This window comes from Trachemys scripta, chromosome 11, assembly GCF_013100865.1.
Source record: "Trachemys scripta elegans isolate TJP31775 chromosome 11, CAS_Tse_1.0, whole genome shotgun sequence".
Classification (NCBI taxonomy): domain Eukaryota; kingdom Metazoa; phylum Chordata; order Testudines; family Emydidae; genus Trachemys; species Trachemys scripta.
This window is the reverse complement of record NC_048308.1, coordinates 33,460,776-33,487,417: the sequence shown is the minus strand read 5'-3', so window position 1 is coordinate 33,487,417 and position 26,642 is coordinate 33,460,776. Positions and strand designations below refer to the sequence as shown.

General features: G+C 41.2%; 1 protein-coding gene across 2 annotated transcripts in view; it reads left to right on the top strand.

Moving 5' to 3' along the window:
- Positions 1-25,398, top strand: part of SLC38A11 (solute carrier family 38 member 11) — a 48,106-nt gene extending 22,708 nt beyond the window's left edge. Inside the window, exons 8-12 of one of the 2 annotated variants that reach the window (XM_034786523.1) lie at positions 13,982-14,052; positions 14,831-14,992; positions 17,173-17,285; positions 17,988-18,119; positions 23,425-25,396. In XM_034786523.1, the coding sequence (XP_034642414.1) occupies positions 13,982-14,052; positions 14,831-14,992; positions 17,173-17,285; positions 17,988-18,119; positions 23,425-23,673 (727 nt within the window). In that variant the 3' untranslated portion in view covers positions 23,674-25,396. Of the gene's footprint in view, positions 1-13,981; positions 14,053-14,830; positions 14,993-17,172; positions 17,286-17,987; positions 18,120-23,424 lie in introns of both variants that reach the window. The other variant, XM_034786524.1, reaches the window with a different exon arrangement.
- Positions 25,399-26,642: the final 1,244 nt, after the last annotated feature.

Here is a 26,642-nt window from a genome sequence, read left to right as displayed (position 1 = left end):
CCATATAGTGAAATCCAAAAGTAAAAACAAAGACACTCTATATTTACACCACTGCTAAACAGTTCATTAAGAAAGAGTGGGGAAATACACCAATTATTTTCAAGTAGGGCTATGCCAGAATTTTAGATGATGTCACTTAATTTTAATTATTTATTTTCCTTGATGGTCAGAAAGACCTCTGTCAATTAGAAATTAAAGGCTAACCTGAGCATTATTAATTTACCGTTCATAATGTTGACTAAGATTAAATTCAGTGGCTACAGTTTTTGAAATAGTTTAATCCAGAGTATAAAACTAACATTCCACACTCCCTATTTCATTCTACAGTTTTGCCACAGAACAGAAACTGAATTCCACAATTTAATATAAATTTAGTCTATAAATAAAGTCTATAAATTTAGAAGTCAAACCTGAATTAAATCTGCTGTCTGGTGCTCCATTAGAAGAATCATCCTGATGATTGCCAATCTGCACCTTAATATAGCAGTTTTATCACCGATCTTCCATTCAAGAAGATGGAAGTCTTCTTGCTGGTACAAAACATGCAGCTCATCTGGTACAAAAGTGTGACTCCTGTTCCTCTTTTGTAAATACTTTTTCATTTCAATGAGCTCTCTATACCTGCTGTGTGTGGCTGGGCTGAGATCAGAGATAACCTTGCTTCCTCCATATTCTGAAAAACCAGGCTTGCTGTCTCTTATTTGACAGTGTACAACACTAAAGACAGAATGATTTCCCCTCACAATGGATTTTGTGATGGAGACGTTAACATTTTAATAACAAAAACGACCCAGATCATATTGTGACCAAACAATTTTGTCTGGGTCTGACTCCAGAGCTTTATGTGATGCACCTTTCACCACAACAGCATTTGTAGCCTTTCTGTTCTTGGACTACAAACAGTGGGGATTCCCCAGCATTCTTTGCATTAGCCAGCACCTTTATTGTCATATACATTCTATTGGTATCCTGGAGACTGAATACGGTCTTACTTTATCTGGGAAACACACATCTCAGGCCACACACCTCACTATAGTAAGCAATTAGAATTACTTGCCAATTCTGTCTTGCTGTTACCTTCATTCATGTGGCCTCTTAACTGTTGGTTGGGCTAGTAACCTCCCTTAGGATCTCTTTCAGTTTAATCCTCTCCTATTTTTGCTGCAGATATCAGGGCTAAATGGCCCCATACATTTTTCCTTTCTGCTCTTCTTACAACTTGTTCTCTTCCTTGATGCATCTATCGTCCTTCATGTTCCACCTCCCTCCTGTCCTGGATGTCAGCCAGTGTCTTCTCCTTGTGATTGTTGTTACTTTTAGTGTTTCTCTATGCTAGCTTCCATGGTCTTTCACGTCAATTTCCATTTAAGCTCCTCCACTCTTTCTTTCCGAGAAGAAACTATTTAATGTATTGGATGTCGGACTCCATGTTTCTAAAACTAAACTAGCTTTTTACTAAGAGAACTATTTACCAAGGCACTGTAACTGAAGCTATCTTTATGCACATAGACTGACTTCTTGGTGCTCTTCAAAACTCTTCCCTCTTGCAACTTGTCCTCCCTTTAAGTTCCATGAAGGTTGTTAAAGCCTTTGTGATCTTCATCCCCCCACTGAGATAGTGGGAATAAATGTCAGAGGTCGAATTAGAATTCCAGAGCTCCTGGCTTTCAATCTAACAGTGAACTAGACATCACAATTAGTGTTTGCTTATACAGCTTACTGTGATTTGTACTGCCACTGAGTTTCTGCTTTTTAAACTCCAGTTCAGGAATAAATTGAAGAATGTGTCCCATAAGGGACAGACATCATAATGCTTCCTATGAAAACAGAAAAATCAACTTAATTGAGTGATACATTCTTTCCATTCCTATTTTACATGTTAAGGAAAATGTTAAGGGTTATAATATATGCATAATTTTGTGCGTGTGGTATTGCACTGTATGGGTACTATGTGGAAATTAGGTAGTGCAAACTGTGGTTATTAAGTTTTGTTCCAGTACTGAGAGGTTTGGTTATTTACTCTAAGAATATAGGATAGGATGCACTTCCTGAGTACAGTTAGGTTTAAGGATTTTACTTTTCTGGAGTTATTCCCAAATAGCACAATCTCAGTTTGGTGTCACATATCCAGACAAGATGGTTATGTTTCAGTTAGAGCAGTTAGTGTTTCATATCATTAATGCACAGTCGAGTTATTAACAGTAGGTACTCAGGCTCTCCTAGGTTCTGGAACTAGGAGTGCAGGGGGTGTGGCAGCACCCCATGGTTTGAAGTCATTTCCATCATGTACATGGTTTATAGTTTGGTTCAGTGGCTCTCAGCACCCCCACTATACAAATTGTTCCAGCACCCCTGCAGGCTCTTGAGTATTCTTACTTTTAAAAGAGTGACTCTTTAGACATCTCTATTCACAACCCCGTAACTGAAGTTCAGAATCCTACCATCATTTCATTTTTAAACTCTTATTACAGGAGTTTATAACATAACTGTAAAAACTCCATTTTATTTAAAAATGTTCATGCAAAGAAATGCATGTGGTGATGGAGGCATTTTACAGCCATTTTCAAATCAGCTTGAGCTTTACAATAAGTTTTAAATGTCAGTGGTATTAAAACCATTGTTTTCTTTTTCTGGCTGCATTTTAAATGGTCAGTTAACTCATAAGATGTTATATAAATATAACCTGTCTCACAATTCAGGGCAACTGCCCCTGTATTCCCCTCAGGCTTATTTCCAACAAAGGCACCCTTCCTCAGGCTTCCAGCTCCCTTGCTTTTGTCTCCCTTGGGTGAGGGCCCACTCCACTCTCCCTTCTGACTGGGGTATTTCCAGACTGCACAGTTCCCTGCCTTAATGTGTTATTCCCAGCACAGAGAGGTTGCCCAAGGACACCTTCTTGCTTTCTCTTCAGTTAAGAGGTGAATTGCTACAGAGATATAACACAGCCCTTCCTGTGCAAGCCAACTTTATTCTTAAGGTAAAAAGTATTACAGAGAAAATGTATTAAAAACAATAAAAGAACCTACACACATGCTAATAAACTTACCAGAGTTAACCCTAACCCTAACATGGATTCTGGCAGGAACAGTCCTTCAAACCCTCACCCAAGGCTTATTCCTCATGATTACCAGTTTATCATAGCTTTAGTTCAGAACAAGTACACAGACCCTCCAATCCTACCCTAAGGATTGGGGCCCTCCATGGACCAGGGATCCTGTCAATTTTGCTGAATCAGGAAGAAGGCCCTGACCCAGTTTAAAACCAAGTTATTTATACAAAACCCCTTCCTTTGTTTGCTGGTCCATGGAGAATCTAGTTTGAGCTAGTATGTTTGGACTTTTCCGGGGGAGGGGTTTCTCTGGAGCTATTACAATCTGAGTGAATTTGCCTACTCACTCACTGCAGTTCTCCTATTTACCGTTCCCATGGAAATACATACAATTTCACAACAACACATATGCAATTTTATTTTTAATACACTTGACCCCATAGGTATTAATCTAATTCAAAAACATTTAATTTAAGTCAAGTTCATTCAGGATATTGCAGGAAATTGTCAGTCTTTCACAATGTGCACTTAATATTATAATGGAAAGGGTTTTAGGATCATAATTCTTGGTTAGAAAGATTTCACAAATTCTTTTTGAATACTCAGTTCTCTCAAAGGATAATATAAATTAGTTTTCCCCATGTCTATGTACTGAAAAAAATCTGACCTCCAATGGCAATAGAACTAAATTGCTATAATGCTATTATGGTTTAGTTTAAATATTGTTAATCCAGTTCTGTTTCATACATTTTAATATGTTAGAGTACTTTAATAAATGTACCATATTTAGTAAACTGGCCAGCAATGAATAGCTATGTCTAATTTAATCGCTGATGTCCCTGATTTGAAATTGTCAGTGTTAAACCAAGGATGAAACCGATTCAATGTTTTTAAAAAAGAATTATTATTTTTTATATTTGTACAAATCAAAACTATTTTAGATTAACATATATACATATACTGTATTTTCTGGCGTATAAGACTACTTTTTAACCCAGGAAAATCTTCTCAAAAGTCGGGGGTCGTCTTATACGCCGGGTGTCGTCTTATAGGGCGGGTGCTGAAACTTCCAAGCCGGACTGGAGAATCTGCGGTCGCCGCATATGGTGGGGGGAACTCAAAAACGGCCGCGGCCGCATCCCCGCCCGATGACGAGGTGAGGGGGCGCCTCACCGGGAAGGTGTAAGTGAAGGGCGGAGCAAGCTGCAGGCGTCCGGGACGCCCGGGGTATGGAAAAAAGAGAGCGGCGCTGTGCCCAGAAAAACACGCCTCTTTCACCCGTCTGGCCTGCCCTTGTATCCTATTACCGTACCTCCTTCTCTGCCTCTCAGATCTCGCTCCTGAGGACTGCAGTGAAGCGGCGCAGGCGCGCATGTGCGAGATCTGAGAGGCAGAGAAGGAGGTAATAGGATACAAGGGCGGGCCAGACGGGTGAAAGAGGCGTGTTTGCACTACCGCTCTGATAGTCTTGGAGACAGGGAGGGCTGGGCAGGCAGGGAGAGCTGACCAATCCAAGCAGGCTTTGTATACAACAACCAGCCAATCGCCGGTAAGGTACATCGCTTGCCGTGATTGGCTGGTTATTGTATACTGGGTACCACATACAGTACAGCACCAGTATCTGTACCTGTTCATACAGTATAGCACCAGTACATACAGTACAGTATACAAATGTCCAACAGTCAAAACCCCATCATGGCTCCACCAGCAAGAAGAAAGAAATATGAAGCCAGTTTCAAACTTAAAGTTGTAAACTTTGCCATGGAACATAATAACTGCGCTGCTGCAAGACAATATGGAGTAACAGAAAAGATGGTTCGGGACTGGAAAGCAAATGAAAAAGCATTAAAGAATATGCCAAGGGGTAAGTGTGCATTAAGAAGAGGCACTCCACATTGGCCAGAACTCGAAAAACATGTAGCAGACATGGTGAATGAGCATCGCCAAAACGGTTATGTAGTGACATGAAATAAAATACATTTGTTTGCACTTCAGTGGGCCAAATCTAACCCAGATCACAGCAACAGATTTAAGGCCACTGTATCCTGGTGTACTAGATTCATGGGAAGGCATAATATGGTACTGAGGCAAAAGATGAAAATTGCCCCAAAATTACCTGCAGATCTTGATAGCAAAGTAAATAGTTTCCATCGATACGTAATACAACAGCGCACTAAACTTGGCTATGCATTAAGTAGTATTGGAAATATGGATGAAACTCCAATGACTTTTGATATGGTTGGAAATAAAACTGTCCATCAAAAAGGTGAAAAAACAATTTTAATTAAAACAACAGGACATGAGAAGTCCAGTTTTACAGTGGTACTAGGATGCACAGCTGATGGCGCCAAACTGAGACCAATGATTATTTTTAAAAGAAAAACAATGCCGAAATTCAAGTTCCCTGTTGGTTGTTTTGTACATGTGAATGAAAAAGGCTGGATGGATGAAGAAGGGGTAAAGCTATGGCTTGATAATGTATGGAGCAGGCGACCAGGTGGACTTATTCAAAAATGTAGTCTACTGGTGTGGGATATGTTCAGGGCTCATTTAACTCCCAGCACCAAGCAAATGCTTGCAAGACTAAACACAGATGCGGCAGTTATTCCTGCAGGATTGACATCGTTGGTACAGCCACTGGATGTGTGCCTAAACAAGCCATTTAAAGATCGCATTCAAGAACAGTGGAATGAATGGATGGTTAGCGGCGAAAAGTCTTCACAAAAGGAGGAAACATGCGTGCTCCACAGTTGGATGTTTTGTGCAAGTTTGTCATAAAAGCCTGGAATGATATTGATGCAGAAACAGTAATCAAGTCTTTCAAGAAGTGTGGCATATCAAATTCATTAGATGGTATGGAGGACGACTACTTGTGGCAAGATGAAGAGGAAGCCGAAGCTGAGACCACACCATCTGATACGGAATTCGATCCATACGATGACTGCCTTACAAATGTATCACAAGATGTCATTGATGTACTTATGATATCAGATGACGAACAGGAGGATTTTGAAAGCTTTTAAAGGGAAACTGTCATGCCAGCAAAACCTGTAAAAATACCGTAGCTTGCAGTTATGATGGGCGTTGCTAACTCGCCAGGGACTTGCCCGGCACTTGCTCTCTCTCTCTTGTTTGTTATCTTCCTCCTATCATCATCAGTTCCAGTTTGGTTGACAGCTTAGAAAACAAACAGCATGGCAGCTCCCATGGGTTTATTGTCTTATCCTTCCTTTCAGCTTTAGAGTGAATTAGGAAAAGTTTAATCCACTTGCACTGTTTTATGTTTACATGTTTGATGACAAACAGCCTTATGTTTATAAGTGACAGTTTTCCTGCTAAGTACCTGCATGTCATAAGCATTTGAATTAAAATTACCATATTGAAATCAAATCTGATGTTTTTTTAATTTTTTTTTTGGTGTGCGTTGGAAGAGGGGTAGTCTTATACGGCGAGTATATCCCAAACTCTATATTTTAACTGGAAAAGTTGGGGGTCGTCTTATACGCCCAGTCGTCTTATACGCCGGAAAATACGGTATCTATAAAGAAAATAAAGCCTAACTAAAGCCTCATTTGCTTTTCTCCTCACTACTAAGGCATGCATTTAGACAGAATGTAGGCATTAATTTTTCAATAGCTTGGCTTTAGTTGGTATATCTTAGCTTCAGTTGTGGTGGCTGTTTTTAAATAGTTGATAAATTTTGTGATTATTTTTATTTGTTTCATGAATGTGTATCTGATGGCAAGGAACAGAGCAACCATGTTCCAAGTAATCTTGCTCCTACCTTATCTCCAATATATCTCATCCTGACCTGAAATGCAGTTAAGGTCCTGAGTTTTTCTCCTGTTTAGAGAGACCCAATAAGGCTAAATAGTGTAGTAGTTCTGTGATGTGTTGCTGTATTAATTTAGATGGAATAAAGGGACCCAAAGAGTCAAAGGTATTAACAAGACCCTGTCTCTGTCCAACATTAAATAAATTTTAACAAGATTTGGGATTTGTATACAAAGACCAAACATACCATTAAAAATCCTTTTAACCCTTCATTAAAGATATAGAAAAGAAGGAAAAACAGTTAGAGCATTTGAAATGTAAAGTATTAAATAAGGCCTTCATTTTAAGAACAGCCCTTTAACCTTTAGCTGGAGAGAGTTTTTAAAAGGAAAAAAACCCTCAATTGACAATGTCTTAGATCAGGGGTCGGCAATGTTTGGCACGCGGCTCGCCAGGATAAGTACCCTAGCGGGCCGGGCCAGTTTATTTACCTGCTGACGCGGCAGGTTTGGCCAATCGTGGCCCCCACTGGCTGCGGTTCGCCGTCCCAGGCCAATGGGGGCGGCGGGAAGCCATGGGCAGCACATCCCTCGCCCGCGCCGCTTCCCGCCGCCCCCATTGGTCCAGGATGGCGAACCGCGGCCAGTGGGGGCCGCGATCGGCTGAACCTGCCATGTCAGCAGGTAAATAAACTGGCCCGGCTGCTAGGGTGCTTACCCTGGCGAGCCGCGTGCCGAACGTTGCCGACCCCTGTCTTAGATGGTATTAAAGATGGTAATACATGTCCTTTTTGGGGGGCAGGAAGTAAGTTAGTTGAGATAGGCTGGAGCTGCTGTAGTTGCTGCTGCTGTTAAAGTCTGATTCCATTTCCTAAAAGACAAAACAAGATGAACACATGCAAGAGAAATTGGAAAGGGTCCAAAGAAGAGCAACAAGAATGATTAAAGGTCTTGAGAACATGACCTATGAAGGAAGGCTGAAAGAATTGGGTTTGTTTAGTTTGGAAAAGAGAAGACTGAGAGGGGACATGATAGCAGTTTACAGGTATCTAAAAGGGTGTCATAAGGAGGAGGGAGAGAACTTGTTCACCTTAGCCTCTAAGGATAGAACCAGAAACAATGGGTTTAAACTGCAGCAAGGGAGGTCTAGGTTGGACATTAGGAAAAAGTTCCTAACTGTCAGGGTGGTTAAACACTGGAACAAATTGCCTAGGGAGGTTGTGGAATCTCCGTCTCTGGAGATATTTAAGAGTAGGTTAGATAAATGTCTATCAGGGATGGTCTAGACAGTATTTGGTCCTGCCATGCGGGCAGGGGACTGGACTCGATGACCTCTCGAGGTCCCTTCCAGTCCTATAATCTATGAAAAGAGGGGAGAGAACAAAACGGCAAAGATAGAAAATGCAGCTTCTGTCTCTGATATTGACTTTCACTTGCAATATGACTGCTAGAAAAACACAGGCACAACACACAGTCTTATCAGCTACTGTGAAACCTGGCAAATTTATACCAGCATCGGGCTGTTACAAGCCATTTCTTTTAGCTGCATTTCTGGTCACAGGCTTACAGTAGTATTGAAGAATATACAGTCTGGGCCGCCTCAGGCAGACTTTTATTAAAAAGAAGGCAAAAGGAGAGAGATTGGAAAGAAAAAAAAAAAAGATGGGGAAGGAAAAGGAAATGGTGGAGGGGGGGGAAGAGAGAGAGAGAACCAAAGTCACACATCCCAGGTGGTGTGTGGGATTCTGATGAAGCTTGTAGAGGTGGCGATGTCACCTGGGTCTCTCTCTCTGGCCCGGTCTGGTCAGGACATCTCCCAGGATCAGGATGAGAAAGGCCTGGGGTCCCAGGAGATGGAGGGTCTGGAAGCCATGATGATGAAGCTTGCTCTAGTACAGAGATTCTCAACCTTTTTCTTTATGAGTCACTCATAATCTTGCTTCTTTATGAGACACGCCTTCCCCCCTCCCCCCGCCCCAACAAGCTATAAAAACTCCCCGGCCCACCTGTGCCACAATAACTGATTTTCTGCATATAAAAGCTGGGGGTAGCAAGCAGGGCAGTTGCCTGGGGCTCTACGCACAGGGGCCTCTGCAAAGCTACATTGCTCAGGCTTCAGCTTCAGCCCTGGGTGGCAGGGCTCAGGGCCTGGGGCTTCAGACCCATGCAGTGGGGCTTTGGCTTTCTTTCCTGGGCCCCAGTGAGTCTAACGCTGGCTCTGCTTAGCAGACCCCTTGAAACCTGGTTGTGGGCCCCAGATCTCAAGTTGAGAACCACTGCTCTAGTAGACAGTTTTTCTCCCTAAGTCTTTCTTTAAGGAATCCAAAAGGGAGTAGTGGGTAAGCCCATTCCCTCATGATTTTGTCTACCATGGCCTGGATTCTGACACACCAATTTTCGCTCATTGATTTTCGGTCTCAGTGTTCTTGTTTACAGGCATGATCTTAATATAGTCCTTGAATTATACCAGTAGGCCTCATAACTCAGTACTGCTCATATCAATAAAAACATTTATTTGTTTACATTTGAAAGCCTTCTCTTATGTATACTATCTGCTTATTTTTATAATAGATTATTGCTCACTTAAGCTATGTCTGCCTCAGGCTGATGTCTTGCCATTCCTTTATGAGCAGTGCAGCCCCAGTAGGGTAGCAGTTGTGGAAGCACAAATGTAAACAGAGCACTGGTGCTTTTGCTATTATGTTATCTCACCCCACTCAGAGCAGGCAGTAGTAAAGCTGGGGGAGATTTCCCCAAACAAGCTAATGTAAACAAGGATATAAAGGCTGGAATATGCTTAGCCTCTTCTTCAACGGAACTTCCTTTTTCTCTCAACCTCATCTGGTCTTCCTCTTCCCAGTTCTCAGCTGAAAAAATAATCTGAAATCCTTAAAAAATCCCATTACTGTAGTAAAGACCATACGCTGTCCCTGTGAACCAAGAACTCGGCTTGAACCAGTTCTAATAAAATATTTATATAGGTCTTGATAGAGAACAGCATTTCAGCATATGCTTTAAACTCTTTCACTTCAAGTTTAAGTGCTGCCATGAAGAGGGATACTTTTCTGAATCAGGGCCAAATATGCATCTGGATCTAATAAGCCATATTTCTAAAATGGAAAATGAAGATTTTACTATTTGGTTGATATGAATTTAATAGTAAAGGAACATAATTTATAAAATAACCCCAGCATTTTCATAGATGGAGGCTGGAATAATCAGGTCATTGCTGTTATTAAAATCTGTTCTTAGGGAAAGCCTGACACCTCTCAAGAAATGGGAAGATAATGAATGAGGGGGGAGAGAACGAACAAAAATAAATAAATAAATCTGTTTGGAAAGGGTTTAAAAGTTTGGCAGCAATAATATCTAAAGTAACACCTGCCAAGGAAAGTGCTGCTTGAAAGAGCTGACTTAGTAACAGAGAGGGGGAGAGGGAGATAGAGGTGGTGTGACGGTTGTGACATGCTGTTTTGCCATGAAGGACGAGTACAGCAGCTGAGGCAGCAGGTGGCAGCAGCTTCCCCTCAAAACAAAGTGGAAATTGAAGCAAGCCAAATTAGCAGCAGCTAGCTGTATGGCAGCACTCTCCACTGTAATGCCATTTTGTCTGTTCTGGAAAACTTCTGTCAAAGAAGTTCTCAGTTGGTATACAGCTTCCATCTGGTATGTGAACAGATTGCATCTTAGAAAAAGGATGTTCTTGCTTCTCCGTTTCCCCAGAGTGTGCATCAACATATATGGGGCGTCTAAATTCGTTTTACAGGATGGAATTTCGTGTATCAAACTCTGGATCTGATTTAACAAAGATTGTTGCAAACTTTCGTTTCTGGGCCTTAATCTAAATTGCATTCTGCCGTCATTCCCTGAGTATATTTTAAAATGGAGATTGACAGCAGTTTAGACTGTCAAGACTCTCTATATAATAAGATGATAAAATTATGCACAATTTAAAAAATACATAAATCAAAGTGGTAACTGCAGCCCAGTGACAATAGTAAGACATGAATTCATGTAGTGGAAACTGTTGTTTGACTGTTGATTATTTCAGTACATACACTTCGGGCTTGCCTCCACAGGGACTTATTCGTAAGGTGAATTTAAACTGCTATAGTTCTATTGGTGTAACTCCCTGTGCAGACCCTTCTATCAGAATAAAAGAGTGCATTTTTTTTTTTGTTTCGCTTATGTTGCTTTGGAAGCAGTTCAAGCTAAACTGAAAAAAGGTACTCTTATTCCTGAAGCTTACAAGAAGTGGAAGATTGGACAAATGACCAGGGAGGAGTATAAAAATATCGCTCAGGCATGCAAGAGTGAAATCAAGAAGGCCAAATCGCACTTGGAGTTGCAGCTAGCAAGAGATGTTAAGAGTAACAAGAAGGGTTTCTTCAGGTATGTTAGCAACAAGAAGAAAGTCAAGGAAAGTGTGGGCCCCTTACTGAATGAGGGAGGCAACCTAGTGACAGAGGATGTGGAAAAAGCTCAGGTACTCAATGCTTTTTTTGCCTCTGTCTTCACGAACCAGGTCAGCTCCCAGACTACTGCACTGGGCAGCACAGCCTGGGGAGGAGGTGACCAGCCCTCTGTGGAGAAAGAAGTGGTTCAGGACTATTTAGAAAAGCTGGATGAGCACAAGTCCATGGGGCTGGATGCGCTGCATCCGAGGGTGCTAAAGGAGTTGGCGGATGTGAATGCGGAGCCATTGGCCATTATCTTTGAAAACTCATGGCGATGGGGGGAGGTCCCGTATGACTGGAAAAAGGCTAATGTAGTGCCCATCTTTAAAAAAGGGAAGAAGGAGGATCTGGGGAACTACAGGTCAGTCAGCCTCACCTTAGTCCCTGGAAAAATCATGGAGCGGGTATTCAAGGAATCAATTATGAAACACTTAGAGGAGAGGAAAGTGATCAGGAATAGTCAGCATGGATTCACCAAGGGGAAGTCGTGCCTGACTAACCTAATTGCCTTCTATGATGAGATAGCTGGCTCTATGGATGAGGGGAAAGCAGTGGATGTGTTATTCCTTGACTTTAACAAAGCTTTTGATATGGTCTCCCACAGTATTCTTGCCGCCAAGTTAAAGAAGTATGGGCTGGATGAATGGACTGTAAGGTGGATAGAAAGCTGGCTAGATCATCGGGCTCAACAGGTAGTGATCAATGGCTCCATGGCTAGTTGGCAGCTGGTTTTAAGTGGCGCGCCCCAAGGGTCGGTCCTGGGGCCAGTTTTGTTTAATATCTTTATTAATTATCTGGAGGATGGTGTGGACTGCACTCTCAGCAAGTTTGCAGATGACACTAAACTGGGAGGCGTGGTAGATACGCTGGAGGGTAGGGATCAGATACAGAGGGACCTAGACAAATTAGAGGATTGGGCCAAAAAAAACCTGATGAGGTTCAACAAGGACAAGTGCAGAGTCCTGCACTTAGGACGGAAGAATCCTATGCACTGCTACAGACTAGGGACCGAATGGCTAGGTAGCAGTTCTGCAGAATAGGACCTAGGGGTCACAGTGGACGAGAAACTGGATATGAGTCAACAGTGTACTCTTGTTGCCAAGAAGGCGAACGGCATTTTGGGCTGTATCAGTAGGGGCATTGCCAGCAGATCGAGGAACGTGATCATTCCCCTTTAATTCGACATTGGTGAGGCCTCATCTGGAGTACTGTGTCTAGTTTTGGGCCCCACACTACAAGAAGCATGTGGAAATATTGGAAAGAGTCCAGCGGAGGGCAACAAAAATGATTAGGGGTCTGGAGCACATGACTTATGAGGAGAGGCTGAGGGAACTGGGATTGTTTAGTCTCCAGAAGAGAAGAATGAGGGGGGATTTGATAGCTGCTTTCAACTACCTGAGGGTGTGTGTGGGGGGTTCCAAAGAGGATGGAGCTCGGCTGTTCTCAGTGGTGGCAGATGACAGAACAAGGAGCAATGGTCTCAAGTTGCAGTGGGGGAGGTCTAGGTTGGATATTAGGAAACACTATTTCACTAGGAGGGTGGTGAAGCACTGGAATGCTTTACCTAGGGAGGTGGTGGAATCTCCTTCCTTGAAGGTTTTTAAGGCCTGGCTTGACAAAACCCTGGCTGGGATGATTTAGCTGGGAATTGGTCCTGCTTTGAGCAGGGGGTTGGACTAGATGACCTCCTGAGGTCCCTTCCAACCCTGATATTCTATGATTCTATGAACTATGCAAGTATATCTGGAAAAATCTCATGTATTGACAAGTCCCTAAAATGAAATTTATTTCCTCTGTATAAAACCTGAGTAAATTCAGGGGATAAGGGGTGGTGTATAACGGAGGGGGGGGGAATCCACCAAAATCTACCAACCTATGACCGGGGCTCAGGGCTACAGCAGTTCTCCTTTGTCCCAGCTCGCTGCTGCTTTGACATACAGTCACTGCAGTTCTTCCACACAACTTGTGGGGGGTTGATAGAGTCATTGGAGCCACATAATACAGAATCCCTTGGCTCCTTCCTTATCCTACCCTAAACTCCTCCATATGCAGGACTGTTCTAGTTGTACTTCCTTAAATTTTTTTCTTACCTCAGGGCTCCGGGGATGTGCAAGACCCTCCCTACCAGAGGGAATATCATTCCCTGAAGAACAGACCTATTTGGGACAGTGGGGTTGCACAGATGTGAATGAGGGCAGAATTTTGTCACACTTGGACTAAAGCCCTAGGAACAAATGTGGAGCGCCCATTGAAATCCTCAGGATCGACATGTGCAGATCCAGAGGAAAAATCTGTCCCTTAATATTTAGAGTAGAGATCTACAGTGTTATTTGGCTAACCTTACCCCACATGGAGTCAGCACCATGGCCTTCACTGTCCTGATTGCAATTTCCAGAGTGTTTAGATATGGTAATCTTTTTTTTTTTTAAGTTACAATACCAGAACTATTCATTAAAAATGCTGACACATTGCCATAAGAAGCACTCCCAGAAATGATATTTTTATAAATACAAGGGGAAAAAAGGATATCTCTGAATGACAAGCATTTTATTACCAAAGCATCATGATCTGATGTGCAGAAGAGTTCTTTTCAGAAGGGTCTGCCTAGCCTTACTGTGTTATGTGTAGTACAGTATTTTAAAATAATTCTAATCATCGATCACCTATAGGGGACAGTCGATTAAAACAAATTTCTGTTTTAGACCCAAAACAGAGAATGCCTGGATATTTGCAAAGTCTAATGCAATACAAGCCATTGGGGTGATGTCATTTGGTAAGTGTGTGTGTGTCTGAACATCTCTTCTCAATCTGCAGTCAGCCCTAATGGTTGAAAGAATTTTACTTTACGTCTGGACCTGCATGGCATATGGATTTTCCTTTTAAGTTTTTACCTTAGTGTTAAGCTGGTTTAGGCAAAATTAGAGCTAGCCCTAATCTTTTCCCATTAGCCAGAATTAAACCTTTATTCAGGTTTGGATAAATCTCCTCTCATATGCATAGTCCCCACTCTAACTTCTACTCTCACTGTTCTGATATCCCTCTGTAGGCTCTAGTGTGCTGTACTCTGAGGTCTTCCGATTGCTTGTTACTGCACAACATGCCTGTTGTCCCAGAGTGGGAATTGTCACATCCTCTGGAGTTTGTCATCTGTACATCCTGGGGCATAGTTAACAGAGAAGCCCCAGACTAGATCATGGTATAAAACCTGAGGGGCGCACCAGAAGGAGGCACTGGAGATTGAAGTGGAATTGTGAGCAGGAAGCTGTGTCTGGGGTTGGTAGGGGAGAACCAGGTGGCATTGTTGGGGATGAGAAATCAGAATCATATGGGCTGAATGGAAGGTGGAGACCCATGTAGAATGAGATAAATATCCAAAATGTGAAGCTGTTTGATGTTTGCTATGTACTGCACCATTCATTTGTATTTGTAATAATGAATTGATTTAAACTGTGCTATATTTCCACTGCCCTGGAGTACACTAGCTTAGCTTGGTACAAAATTTTTATTTTTAATGAAATGTTGTTGTTTTTTAATTGCCATGTGTGTTTCAGCATTCGTTTGCCATCATAACAGCTTTTTAATCTATGGCTCTTTGGAAGAACCCACTCTGAGTAACTGGTCTCGCATCACTCATTTGTCTGTCTCACTCGCTCTGTTTGTCAGTGTGGTGTTTGCTGTATGTGGATATGTGACATTTACTGGCTACACAGAAGGTAAGATACTCTACACATCTATTTTAAGGCTTATCTTGGCCTTCTGACATTTTCCACCCTTTTTGTTTGAGTTCAGTTAACTCCCTGCAGGGTATAGAGGGAGGAAATGCCAAGCTGATCATTGTCTTTTTATTTATACTTGAAAAGGAATGTCTGAGATTTACTCTTCTTACCTAGTAGTCAAAAAATATAGGAGTGGGGTGAGAAGCCAGCCCAGGGTCTATGCTGTGGAAGATGCTGTAGACTCAGGAGCAGAGCCCTGCTGGTGGAAAGCCCACACCAAGGAGATACATTAGCACAAAACTGCTTCCCTCTGTTGGAAGGATTGCATGGGTTTAGCAAAGCACAAAAATAAACAGCACTGCCCAGGGGTAGAGTAGGGCCAGAGTGGATGGGGAAATATGATGAGTACATATAAAAGCTTAAATAGTTTCCATACATCCCCTCAACACACTGTGCTGGCCGTGCTCTTACAGTGGCTAACTTAGAGCTGTTTCCCATGTGCCCAGCAGAATCTTATCAGAGTGGAGTAATGATACTTCCATCACCTGCACTCCTTCAGGATGAAATTACCCTGGAGTGCAGGTGGCTAGGCTGCCACTGACTGGTATGACTGACACACACAAATCTCTGTAGAAGAATCGAGCAGCTGATGGGGGAAAACCTCATTCCCTGTTGCTGAGGGGGAGAACAGACATTCTGAGAGCGGGGGGGGGGGGGGGGGGAGTCAGCTTCCCTTCTAGCAGTGAGGGGAGAGTGAGGTTGATTTGTGTGGGGAGCAACTTTCTGTCTAGAATTCCTAAAAACATACAGCCTTTTGCCTTGAGGATACTCTATCTAAACAGAGTTACATTTTTCATATGCACAACTCAGGTATGTACTTTCTTTGAAACTGCAGCCTAGATTATTAATGTCAGAAATGTACTATAGGGTTCTCACTGTCTTTGTAACAGATTTTGCTCTCTTTCTGTCTCTGGGAATGAGCGGGAAGAGGGAGGTAAGCGTTAAGGGAGGAAGAAATGATGTTAAATACGTCATTGTTTCTCAAGTCAGTCAAACAATTTTAGAGACATTTCTTCAGTTGTTTCACAATTCTTTTACAATCCAGTTTAAAGCTGTAAGAGGTTTATTGCCTCGTCTTTTTGTGGCAGACAGCAGCATTTAGCTGTGCTTGGAGTAGGGGATTTTCACTCCCTTCCCTCCTCCTCCCGCCCCCATTTATTTATCCAGGAAAGCAACCTACCCTAGTCATTGCTTATACCTATCTTTCTAGCTGGACTGGCTGAGTACAGAATGACTAAAAAATATATTTCAGGACTGGGAAAATCATACCTTCCTAATTTTTTTGAGTATATATGTACTAGACACTATATTAAATGACCTGGTAGACCATCTAGGTATAGTCTTCAGATTTGTTCATGTTCCATTGTAAGTTAGTCATTCAGCCTGAACTAGATCCCCTGGTCACCTTTCCCCAGAGATCCTTCGCTATAATCACTAGGTGAGGTGTTTACTTGAATTGTATAGCAGTATAATAGTAAACTGATGCAAAAGGAATTACCAGTTAATAATCCATATGTTTACATAGGGTTTTGAAGGTTTGAAATCCCCCAGTATAGTGTTGCAGCTGTGATTAGATCCTGTAATATGATACACAGGAAATTCAGGTCTCTAGCTGTACCCATCTAGTCTTCCTTATGTGATTGTTCTTGTCCTAAGAATAACAAAAAGGAAATCTGTTTGTTTTAACTAAATGTTTTTCTTTCTAAAACTGTGTCACATACCGATTAAAAAAACAAACACCAGAAGCACCATTACAAAGTAATCTCAAAAAGAAAGCTGCAAAAAATAGGATGACAATAGGCTTACCCCTGTAATATGTGTATGATAGATAGATAGATAAGTAAATACTCAAGTGGAAATGATCTTGAGAACACAAGAAATAATAGAAAATGCTGTTACTATTGGGGTGGTGAAAGTTAATTTTGAATGTAAATTTGTGATTATTTAATCATCATTTTCTGATTTATGTCTCCAAAAGTGGGTCAGAAAATCTCAAATTTTTGTATACAGTTATTCTGGTGATTTATCTCTCTATTTGCATAAATGTAAATGTCAGCTAATAATTAGCCAGAGTTGTCATTAAGTTGAAAAAAATTTCATTGTTCCCTGTTCTCTAGGAGATATATTTGAAAACTATTGCAGAGACGATGATCTTGCTACATTTGGAAGGTTTTGCTATGGAGTCACTATAATCCTGACTTTCCCCATTGAATGTTTTGTAACTAGAGAAGTGAGACATTTATCTCTTTTTCCATGATATTTTTAATCATATACTTAATCTGTAAAATATATGGTGAGATCTGTCCTAATTGCAATTACTAACTAATCTTATGTAAATATCAATACCTAATGGTCTGGTGCATGCTAGCTATAGCATTTAGTGGGCTTTTTCTTGTGATTTCATCAACTTAATATTGTTTTCTTGAATACTGTTGCTTAAATTCTCAGTGTGGTGTAATGGAACTGGCACATAGTGAACTCCAGTATGGTGACTCACACAGTATAGTATGCAGGAGGTGGTTGTAACTGATTGGGGCAGGGGATTTATAGTGAAGGAAAGTCCTGGAATGTTTCACTGTACTGTAATCGATTAATGGGAAATCTGTAGGAAATCTTTTCTTTTAATAAATGACTTCATGGTAAGAAGGTTTCACTGTGTTTATCGGGTGAATGAGAAGAGTGCCACTATGTCCTGAAAATATAGTAAAATTAAATGTTGGGGGTTTTTACATAATTTTAATATGAAGTAATTTCTGGAAAAGGAGGGATGCCTCTCACTGAAGTCAAGAATTTGAGATGGTTGAGAGCCATAACATTCTCAGCCGCTCCTTTCAGTTGCATTATAAGTCATAGCATATAGAATTTAAAACATGCAGCCTGTTAAAATAAATAATTGGCCAAAGTAAAGGTACAAACTGTGTTTTCATTTCAGGTAATTGCCAATGTGTTTTTCAGTGGGACCCTTACCACCATTCTCCATGTTGCTGTGACAGTAATTGTTGTTGCTGTAGCCACAAGCATCTCTTTAGTGTATGATTGCCTTGGAATAGTTTTAGAGCTGAACGTAAGTGCACCTAATGCTCCATTATTTACTAATCACTCTTTAATATAAATGGAATTCTGAAAAACTACAGTATTCTTTTAAATGTAACATAGTATAGTGTTAACAGTGGAATAGACTTATCAAAGGATGTGGCTGATGGCTATGGACCATGACTATCAGTAGTTAAGTACAGTTAGATAAGACAGTGGAGTATAATGGGACCTGTTAAAATCTTGACACTTGTTAGGAAATAATTAGAGTTACTGCAGTATTACAGGTATCTCATATTGAGTCACTACATCCTCTAGCCATGGCCCTTCCCCAGGTAGTGCTGCTGACTTTTGAGCCTGTTAAGCTCATGGCAGAAGGGCGGTTGCAACCAATTTCTTCCACTGCTATTGGACTTTCCTTTGCACTTGAGCCACCAACAATGTCTTCACTATGGGAAGGTCAGAGTGGGGGATCCAAAAACGACCTCATAGGAGGGAAAATATATCTCTTGCAAAGTGTCATCCCTAAGACTCTGATACTGCCTCAAATTGAAGGCAGAGGCTCCAAAACCATGGGTTCAGTTTAAAGACAGATACTAAGGTTTTTCTTGTCTTTAATACTTACACAACACAAAGTGTTAAAGAATGTGTAATGGAGTAGCTAGCCCATTGAGTGAAACTGGCCTCAACACTCCTGTTCCAGGCCAAGTGTTCCCAGATGGGCCAATTAAGACGGTAGGGCAGCATTTGGGGAGCAATAAGAGGCCTGGTGAGATCTAGTGAGAATCAGAGCCGACTGAGTGAGGTAGGAGAAGAGAACTGCCAAAGAAAGAAGGTACTTCCTGGGAGAAGGCTAAAGATAGGAGAGCAGCAAGAGGGATTTGATGGCTGGTGTCTCTAAGCCAAAGAGCTAGGGCCAGATGGCTGAAAGCAGGAGGAGCAGCAGCAGCAGCAGAGGGAGTTGCCTGATGACCCTAAACCAGAGCCAAGGGCCAGAGAAGGCTGAAAGAAGGGAGAGCAGTGGAGGGGCTTACCCGCTGGCATCTCCTTGCTGGAGAGCTGGACCAGAGGAACAGTAAAAGGAGAATACTCCCGGCAGAGAGGCTGTGGGAGTCCCCACTGGAAGGAACAGGGTTGCACACAGAAGGAAGGGGAGTATTATTTACACTGGGGTGATATGGACTATGTTTTGGGATATATTATGGAGTACTTACACCATGTTTGTAAATAAATTGTTTGGGACTAGAAGATAAGCTTGCATGGAGTTACTGGGGACTCAAAAGGGAAACTGAGGAAATGGGCCACTTGTAGGGCTGTGCTGAGTCCACAAGGCAGTGGCCGGGAGGGGCCACTTGTTACTATCTGAAAACTGGTTTTTCGGGTAAATACATTTCCACCTAGTGGAGTCTTGTATGTGAATGTAGTTTGTTAGCCAATCTGAAATAGTAATAATAGAGGAAGCAGACTACATAGCTCATCAAAACATGCCTGTGTTATTAGCCAGTCTAAATTTATGGTAACTCTCTGGTTTTTAACCAGTCCTCTAGCTTCAGTTTCAGTCCAGATATTTATAATAAAACATGCCTTATAGCAACTGAGCTCCTTGAGTCTATCTATTTAGCTTAACGAAGAGAAGATTAAGACGTGACTAGATTATAGACTATAAGTACCTGCAAGGGAAAAAATATTTAATAATGAGCTCTTAAATTTAGCAGAGAAAGCTATAACATGATCCAACAGCTGGAAGTTGAGGCTAGACAAAATCAGTCTGGAAATAAGGTGTACATTTTTAACAATGAGAGTAACTAACCTTTGGAACAATTTGCCAAGGGTTGTGATGGAGTCTACATCGCTCACAATTTTAAAATGAAGTGGATGTTTTACTAAAAGATACACATTAGGAATTGTTTTAGGGAAGATCTCCAGCATGTGTTATACTGGACGTCAGACTAGATTATCGCAATGGCCCCTTGTGGCCTTGGAATCTATGAATAATACAGTAGGTATGGGTATATCACACTTCAGGGTGTAATAGCAGGGGGTTTGAGAGATCCCTGTAATAAGAGCCACTGCTTCTGATACATAAGAGGAACCTAAAAATGGCTCTCTATGTTGCTATTAATTTCCCTTAGTTGAAAATCCTAGGACCTGATTCTGCAAGCTCTATTGAAATCAGTGAACGAGAAGGAAGTGAGTTGGTCTCACCACAGGTGCAAGGATCTGCCCACAAGTAACAGCTTGAAGGATTAGGGCCTTGGTGAGGAACATGTTCTCCGCATTACAGTTTAATTTCCACCTGAGCAATGAGAAGAGGCTTTATAACAGCCACATTAGCTGCTTGTGCTCACACTGATACTGGAGATCTGATTCTGCTATCCAGATAAACTACCTGACTGGCCTTCTCTCAAATCGTTGTTACCTGCATAGTTTCTTTCCAATTAATCCTTTCCAAATTATAAATAGCTTAAAATAAACAGAATGCATCTTGGCTTGGTTTAGCCATGCTAGATGTTCCCTTTGGCATTTCCTCCAATACTGCTTGTATGGCATCTGTTGGCAACTTTCTTTCCAGCAGTTCTCTCTATTTTTAAGTTGTATGTGTGAAATTCATACATGTGTATAATTCACAAACAGAATTTTCTTATATTATAGATTTTCTTTATTGTTACAAAAAGACTTATCTCTTGTATAATTAACCTGATGTAGTACTATTTTATTACACTAAATTAATATATTATTGAGGCACTGCCCGGGAATGTCAGTTCCACTCTCTTGCCAAAATCAGTAAATGGGTATGACTTTTATGTGTAATTGTCTACGTAAGTTTTTTCTTTTTAAATAATCTTCCATATAAATAAGCATTCCATAAATATAATAATATTGTCCCTTTTAGCCCAAGCAGTTAACCAATTTTTGAGTCCTTCCCAGGGTGTTTCCATTGGGAGAAGAAGCTGAGGAGATGAGTCTGGTATCTCTTTGACGTAATCATATTTATTTACAAAAATGTACACAAAGTCCTGTTTCCCTGAACATAGTAGAAACAAACAGGAGGCAGTTTCCTTGTTCAGAAAGCCCAGTCTGCCTTCTCTTTGAGTATTATGCCTAAAAGAATTTCTGTCTCTTGGTTTCCTCCCAAGCAGTATGATCACCACTGCTTCTTTTAATCCATACACAGATACAGCTGCCAATAAATCAATTCCCCGTGTTTGCGGTCAGACTCCAGGGAAACCCCTTGGGCCACATGGCATAGCTTCCAGGTCTTGCCATGGTTGACCATGACTTGGGCAGTTGCTTCTGTTGTTTCAGCTATAACTAAGCAAAAGGGCCATTTAATTGCTCCATCATGTAGCCTGAATGAAGGGTGCATAGTACACCCATTGACTTCTACCAGGTCTGTAACTGATGACTGCCAATAACACTTCCCAGCATGACAGTATAAGTAACAAGAAAATACAGATGAATGAAATAAAGACACATTAACGTATGGATTGCTACAACACCTGCAGTCTCTCTAATCAACAAATTTATGGATACTCTTAACTGAAATTAATGCAGACTACTCATAAAGCGTGTGTAAGAGGGTGGCAAGTTCCAACATCATGCACAGAAATGCAGAGCTCTCTGATGGCAAATGAAGCATGGCTGCAACAATATTATAGCTTGCACTGGTGCTTACTTAAGAAAATACTTAAGCACATGCTTAACCTCATCCCTACCCAGGACAGCACTTAAGCATGTGCTGGACTTGTAGTTAGTTCCCTTAAAAGTTCAGCACATGTGTAAGTGTTGTCCTGAACAGGGATGCTTTCCTGACTCAGGGTCTATGTTTGGAGGCATTGCTCAACAATATTGTTCTGAGCAGCTGCTAGGAGCAAGTTAAACTGCTGCATTGATGTTTATCATGCACAGGAAGCTTTTCTTTGTTTTACTGAAAGGTAAAAACTTTAAGGAAATCCAAGTAGGTGCTTTGTGATAGTGCATGAAAGAAGTGCATGAATAATACTGCCCTGTCAGGACTGAGATCCCCACTTTGAACTTTAGGGTACAAATGTAGGGGCCTGCGTGAAAAACTTCTAAGCTTAATTACCAGCTTAGCTCTGGTTCGGCTGCCACCATTTTCAATGGATTCCCTCCCTGGGAAACCTTGAAAAACCTTCACCAAATCCCTGGTGAAAACAAATCCAACCCCTTGGATTTAAAACAAGGGGAAATTAACCATTCCCCTCCTTCCTCCCACCAACTCCTGGTGAATCAGTTCCAACCCCCCTTGGGATCTACAACAGGGAGAAATTAACCATTCCCCCTCCTTCCTCCCACCAACTCCTGGTGAGTCAGGATCCACCCCTTGGATCTAAAACAAGGAAAAATCAATCAGGTTCTTAAAAAGAAGGCTTTTAATTAAAGAAAAAGGTAAAAATCATCTCTGTAAAATCAGTATGGAAATTAACCTTACAGGGTAATCAAACTTAAAGAGCTCAGAGGACTCCCCTCTAGTCTCAGGTTCAAAGTACAGCAAACAAAGATAAACACTCTAGTAAAAGGTACATTTACAAGTTGAGAAAACAAAGGAAAACTAACACGCCTTGCCTGGCTATTTACTTACAAGTTTGAAATAGGAGAGACTTGCTTAGAAAGATGTGGAGAACCTGGATTGATGTCTGGTCCCTCTCAGTCCCCGAGAACGAACACCGTCCCAACACAAAGAACACAAACAAAAGCCTTCCCCCCCCAAGATTTGAAAGTATCTTGTCCCCTTATTGGTCCTTTAGGTCAGATGCCAGCCAGGTTACCTGAGCTTCTTAACCCTTTACAGGGAAAAGGATTTTGGAGTCTCTGGCCAGGAGGGATTTATAGTACTGTACACAGGACAGCTATTACCCTTCCCTTTATAGTTATGACATGCCCCTTTACATTTCTTTTAAAATCTTATCAGGAATTGTTCCTAAATATTTCATATGACAAAATATTTCAAAGCTATTCAAAATGTGGGATTTACTGTACTTCTGGAGCTGAAATTTTTCATGTGATTTTTAGCTTAATAGAAAGCAAGTTCATGCAGGGTAAAATTTCACCCTGTTACAGTAAAATGAATATGTTGTAACTGTTTCCTTCATCCTTAGACATTTCAAATTATAGTGCAGACTCCTTTGCAATCAATTTGGATTTTGGTGATTGAAACCACCCAGAAGAAAAGCCACTACTCTAGTTTCTTCTCATAGGAAACTTTTGCACAGATCTAATTACCAGTTAACTATAAACTAATTATAAATGTTTGTTTTGTGCTGGCGATGTGAATGTATGTGCTCATGGGTTTTTTTTTTGTTTCCTCCTACCAGGGGATTCTCAGTGCTACTCCACTTGTTTTTATCATCCCAACAGCATGTTATCTGAAGCTGTCTGAAGAGCGATGGAACCATTCAGATAACCTCATATCCGGCCTGATTCTTACTGTTGGTGTGTTACTGATGACAGTTGGATTTGTTATGACTATCTTGCATCCCCAAGAATGTAGCCATGGAAAAGAAATGGTCTACTGCTTCCCTAATAATGCCTCTCTTTACAACAGTACCCTTCCACCTTTTTAGCCAATTTGCCAGTCCTGAGTCTAAAGGGCCTGTCATCAATTCATAATAGTATAAATATGGCTGGGACAGAGTCCTCTTATGTTTTCATACTGACTAAGAATCTTAAACTGTACAACTATATTTGTGTATCGTGTTTTATGCTATTGTCTTTTTCTAGATGAGAATTAAGCTTTGACTTTTAAGATTGCATTGCATCAAACCTGACTCTTCAGTAGAGTCTCACTAAATTGGATGAATAACTCGAAAACCAATTGCTAAGGATGTAATTTAGCAAATTTGCAAATTAGTAATCAAATACAATTAAAAAACATAGATTAGGCATCTCAAAGTGTACTTTCTCTAGTCATTTAACAAATGGAGTTTTAATTACTTTTGATAACTCTTCACAGAATACTAGTAAACATACTCTAGTATATTTTCTAAAAGTCCTGAAACTGTATTATTAAGAGACCTAACCATACCATTCTGCTATTAAATCTTTGCTGAGAAGTGGGGATAGCCCCACTTCTATAGTAGTGTATCTGGCTTAGAGTGAAAATCACCTTGGTGCAGAGGACCAATACAAATGTAAGACCTGTGCATTTAAATAGGGTTTAAGTGGGACTTTTATTGTGCAGAGGACCAACACAGTCTGTGCACAAGTGCAGTTTTACTCATTGAATAGTGAATTACAAGGTTGTTTGCTGTGTTTTTATTAAAAGGATTTTATATGAATAAAATAGCATTGGTATTTTTTAAAATGATTGACAATATAGTCTGCTTTAAAATCGTTACTATGAGATTGACAGAATAGAAATTGTAGTTTACAGGAATCATAATTTACCTTAAATTCATAAGTGAACTTATTGCTTATGAAACCCGATGGTGATAATGCTGTAATTTGAGCAGGTGCTGTCTGATCTTCCCCATGGATTTCTGCCAGTGAACTTAAATCTCAAATTCCATGTCTCTCTTCAGTACGTTCCATTTGTTCAGCAGAACTCTACCCCATCTGAAACAAATGGCAGAATCATATAAATGCCCAAGCTCACTTTCATTTAGAGGATTTATATCAAGGTCTACAGAAGACTAGTGAACTAGGAAGTCACATGTAAATAATGTGAAGGGTGGGCCTGGCTCCCCATTTTATTGCTGAGCGCTTGTTTTGCATCCAGATCAAATGGTTTGATCACCTGCTTGGCTGAATCTCTGTTTTCATTATCTTAAGGTCTTTATGCTACCTCAGCCAGAGATGCTTTGATACTGCTCAACATTTTCAAACCTGCATGCATAAGTTAGGTTTCGAAATCCATATCTAGAAAGCTAAACAGGAGTGGTCTGATTTTCAGAATTGCTGAGTCCACCTGCAAGTCCCATTGACTTCAAAAGAAAACTTCTGGTCAGGATGTAGGACCTGAGGGCATGGCTACACTTGCAAGTTAGAGCGCATTAAAGCAGCCCCAGGTGCCATAACTCACGACCCGTCCACACTGGCAAGGCACTTAGAGTGCCTGGACTCTGCAGCTGGAGTGCTCCTGGTAATCCACCTCCACGAGAAGTTTAACACTTGGTGCGCCTTGGCTGAAACGCCCAGGCGTCAGTGTGAACGAGGTGTTGCATTACTGCGCTGTGATCAGCCTCCAGAAATGTCCCATAATCCCCTTAAGTCAAGTGGCCACTCTTGTCATTGTTTGGAATTGCTGCAGGAATGCGGATATTCCCTTTCAAACCTCCGTTTCTGAAAGCCAGCATGCTTATCTGCTCCGGGACAAAGCAAACCATTACTGTGGAATGCTGTGTGTGAGAGAGAGAGGTGGGGGGGAGGGAGAATCTGCTGCTGTCTGAACTTACAAGACAGCATGCTGACATGCTCTCAGACCCTCAAAAACCCACTCTCTCTCCCCCCACATACACACTCCCTGTTACACTCCACCCTATCCCCCCATTTGAAAAGCACGTTGCAGCCACCTGCATGCTGGGATAGCTACCACAATGCACTGCTCTCTGTGGCCATTGCAAGAGCTGCTAATGTGGACATGCCAGTGCGCTTGAATCTGACAGTGTGGACAGACTGCAGCGCTTTCCCTACTGCACTCTCCGAGGGCTGGTTCAACTCACAGCACTCTACATTTGCAAGTGTAGCCATGCCCTAATTGAGGCATCCAGGTTTAAAAATTTTGCCCACTGTCCTTATTGCTTGAAAAACAATTTCAATCAAAACTTTTTAACCTACACGTTTGCTATTATGGTAGAAGGCACTAGATGATGTTGTTACACATAGTTTTACAAGTTGTTTTTCTTACTCTGTGAGCACTGTTCAGTCTCTGAAGAAATCTTTGTATTGTAGTTAGTTTTGTAATGTAGCTTCTTTATGGGGAAGGTGGGAAGCTGTTGCAAGAATCAGGGGAGTTTACACACTGCCTTAATCTCCCTATCCAGAGTTAATTATGAGGACAGAATTACTCCATGAGAGCCAGGCATTGGTGTTTTGGTTGAAATTACTGAAGAGAGGATTTGCCTGCATGCTTTTGTGACTTACCTCTATTCCCGGATTGCTTTATAGAGTGTAAATAAATAAGTTGCACTAAAAAAATACCCAGGCCCAGTGTTGCTCAACCTGAAAGGCCCTGACTTCTACTATCTCTTGGCAAAGGATGACCATATGTATTTTAGCAGTTTAGATTCTGCCCAATTGCTAAATTTGTATCTGATTTTGTTTAGACTTTTCAATAAAAAGAACATTCTCTGTTTTGTCATCTTGACTCCCTCAGCACCCAATTCATTATACTCAGATAGTTATTGCCTGCTTTGTTTTCCCTCAGCCTACAACTGATGAAAAGCTTTTAAGTCAGCAGTTACTTATTAATCTTCCTATCATTTTTGTGTGTCTGCTCAGTTATTATTTGCTTTCTTGAAGAATTTTATAGCTAGTTCTGTAAGGCAGTATCTTTCTGATGAACTTGTCAGCTTTGCCATAAGCATAGAGAAGG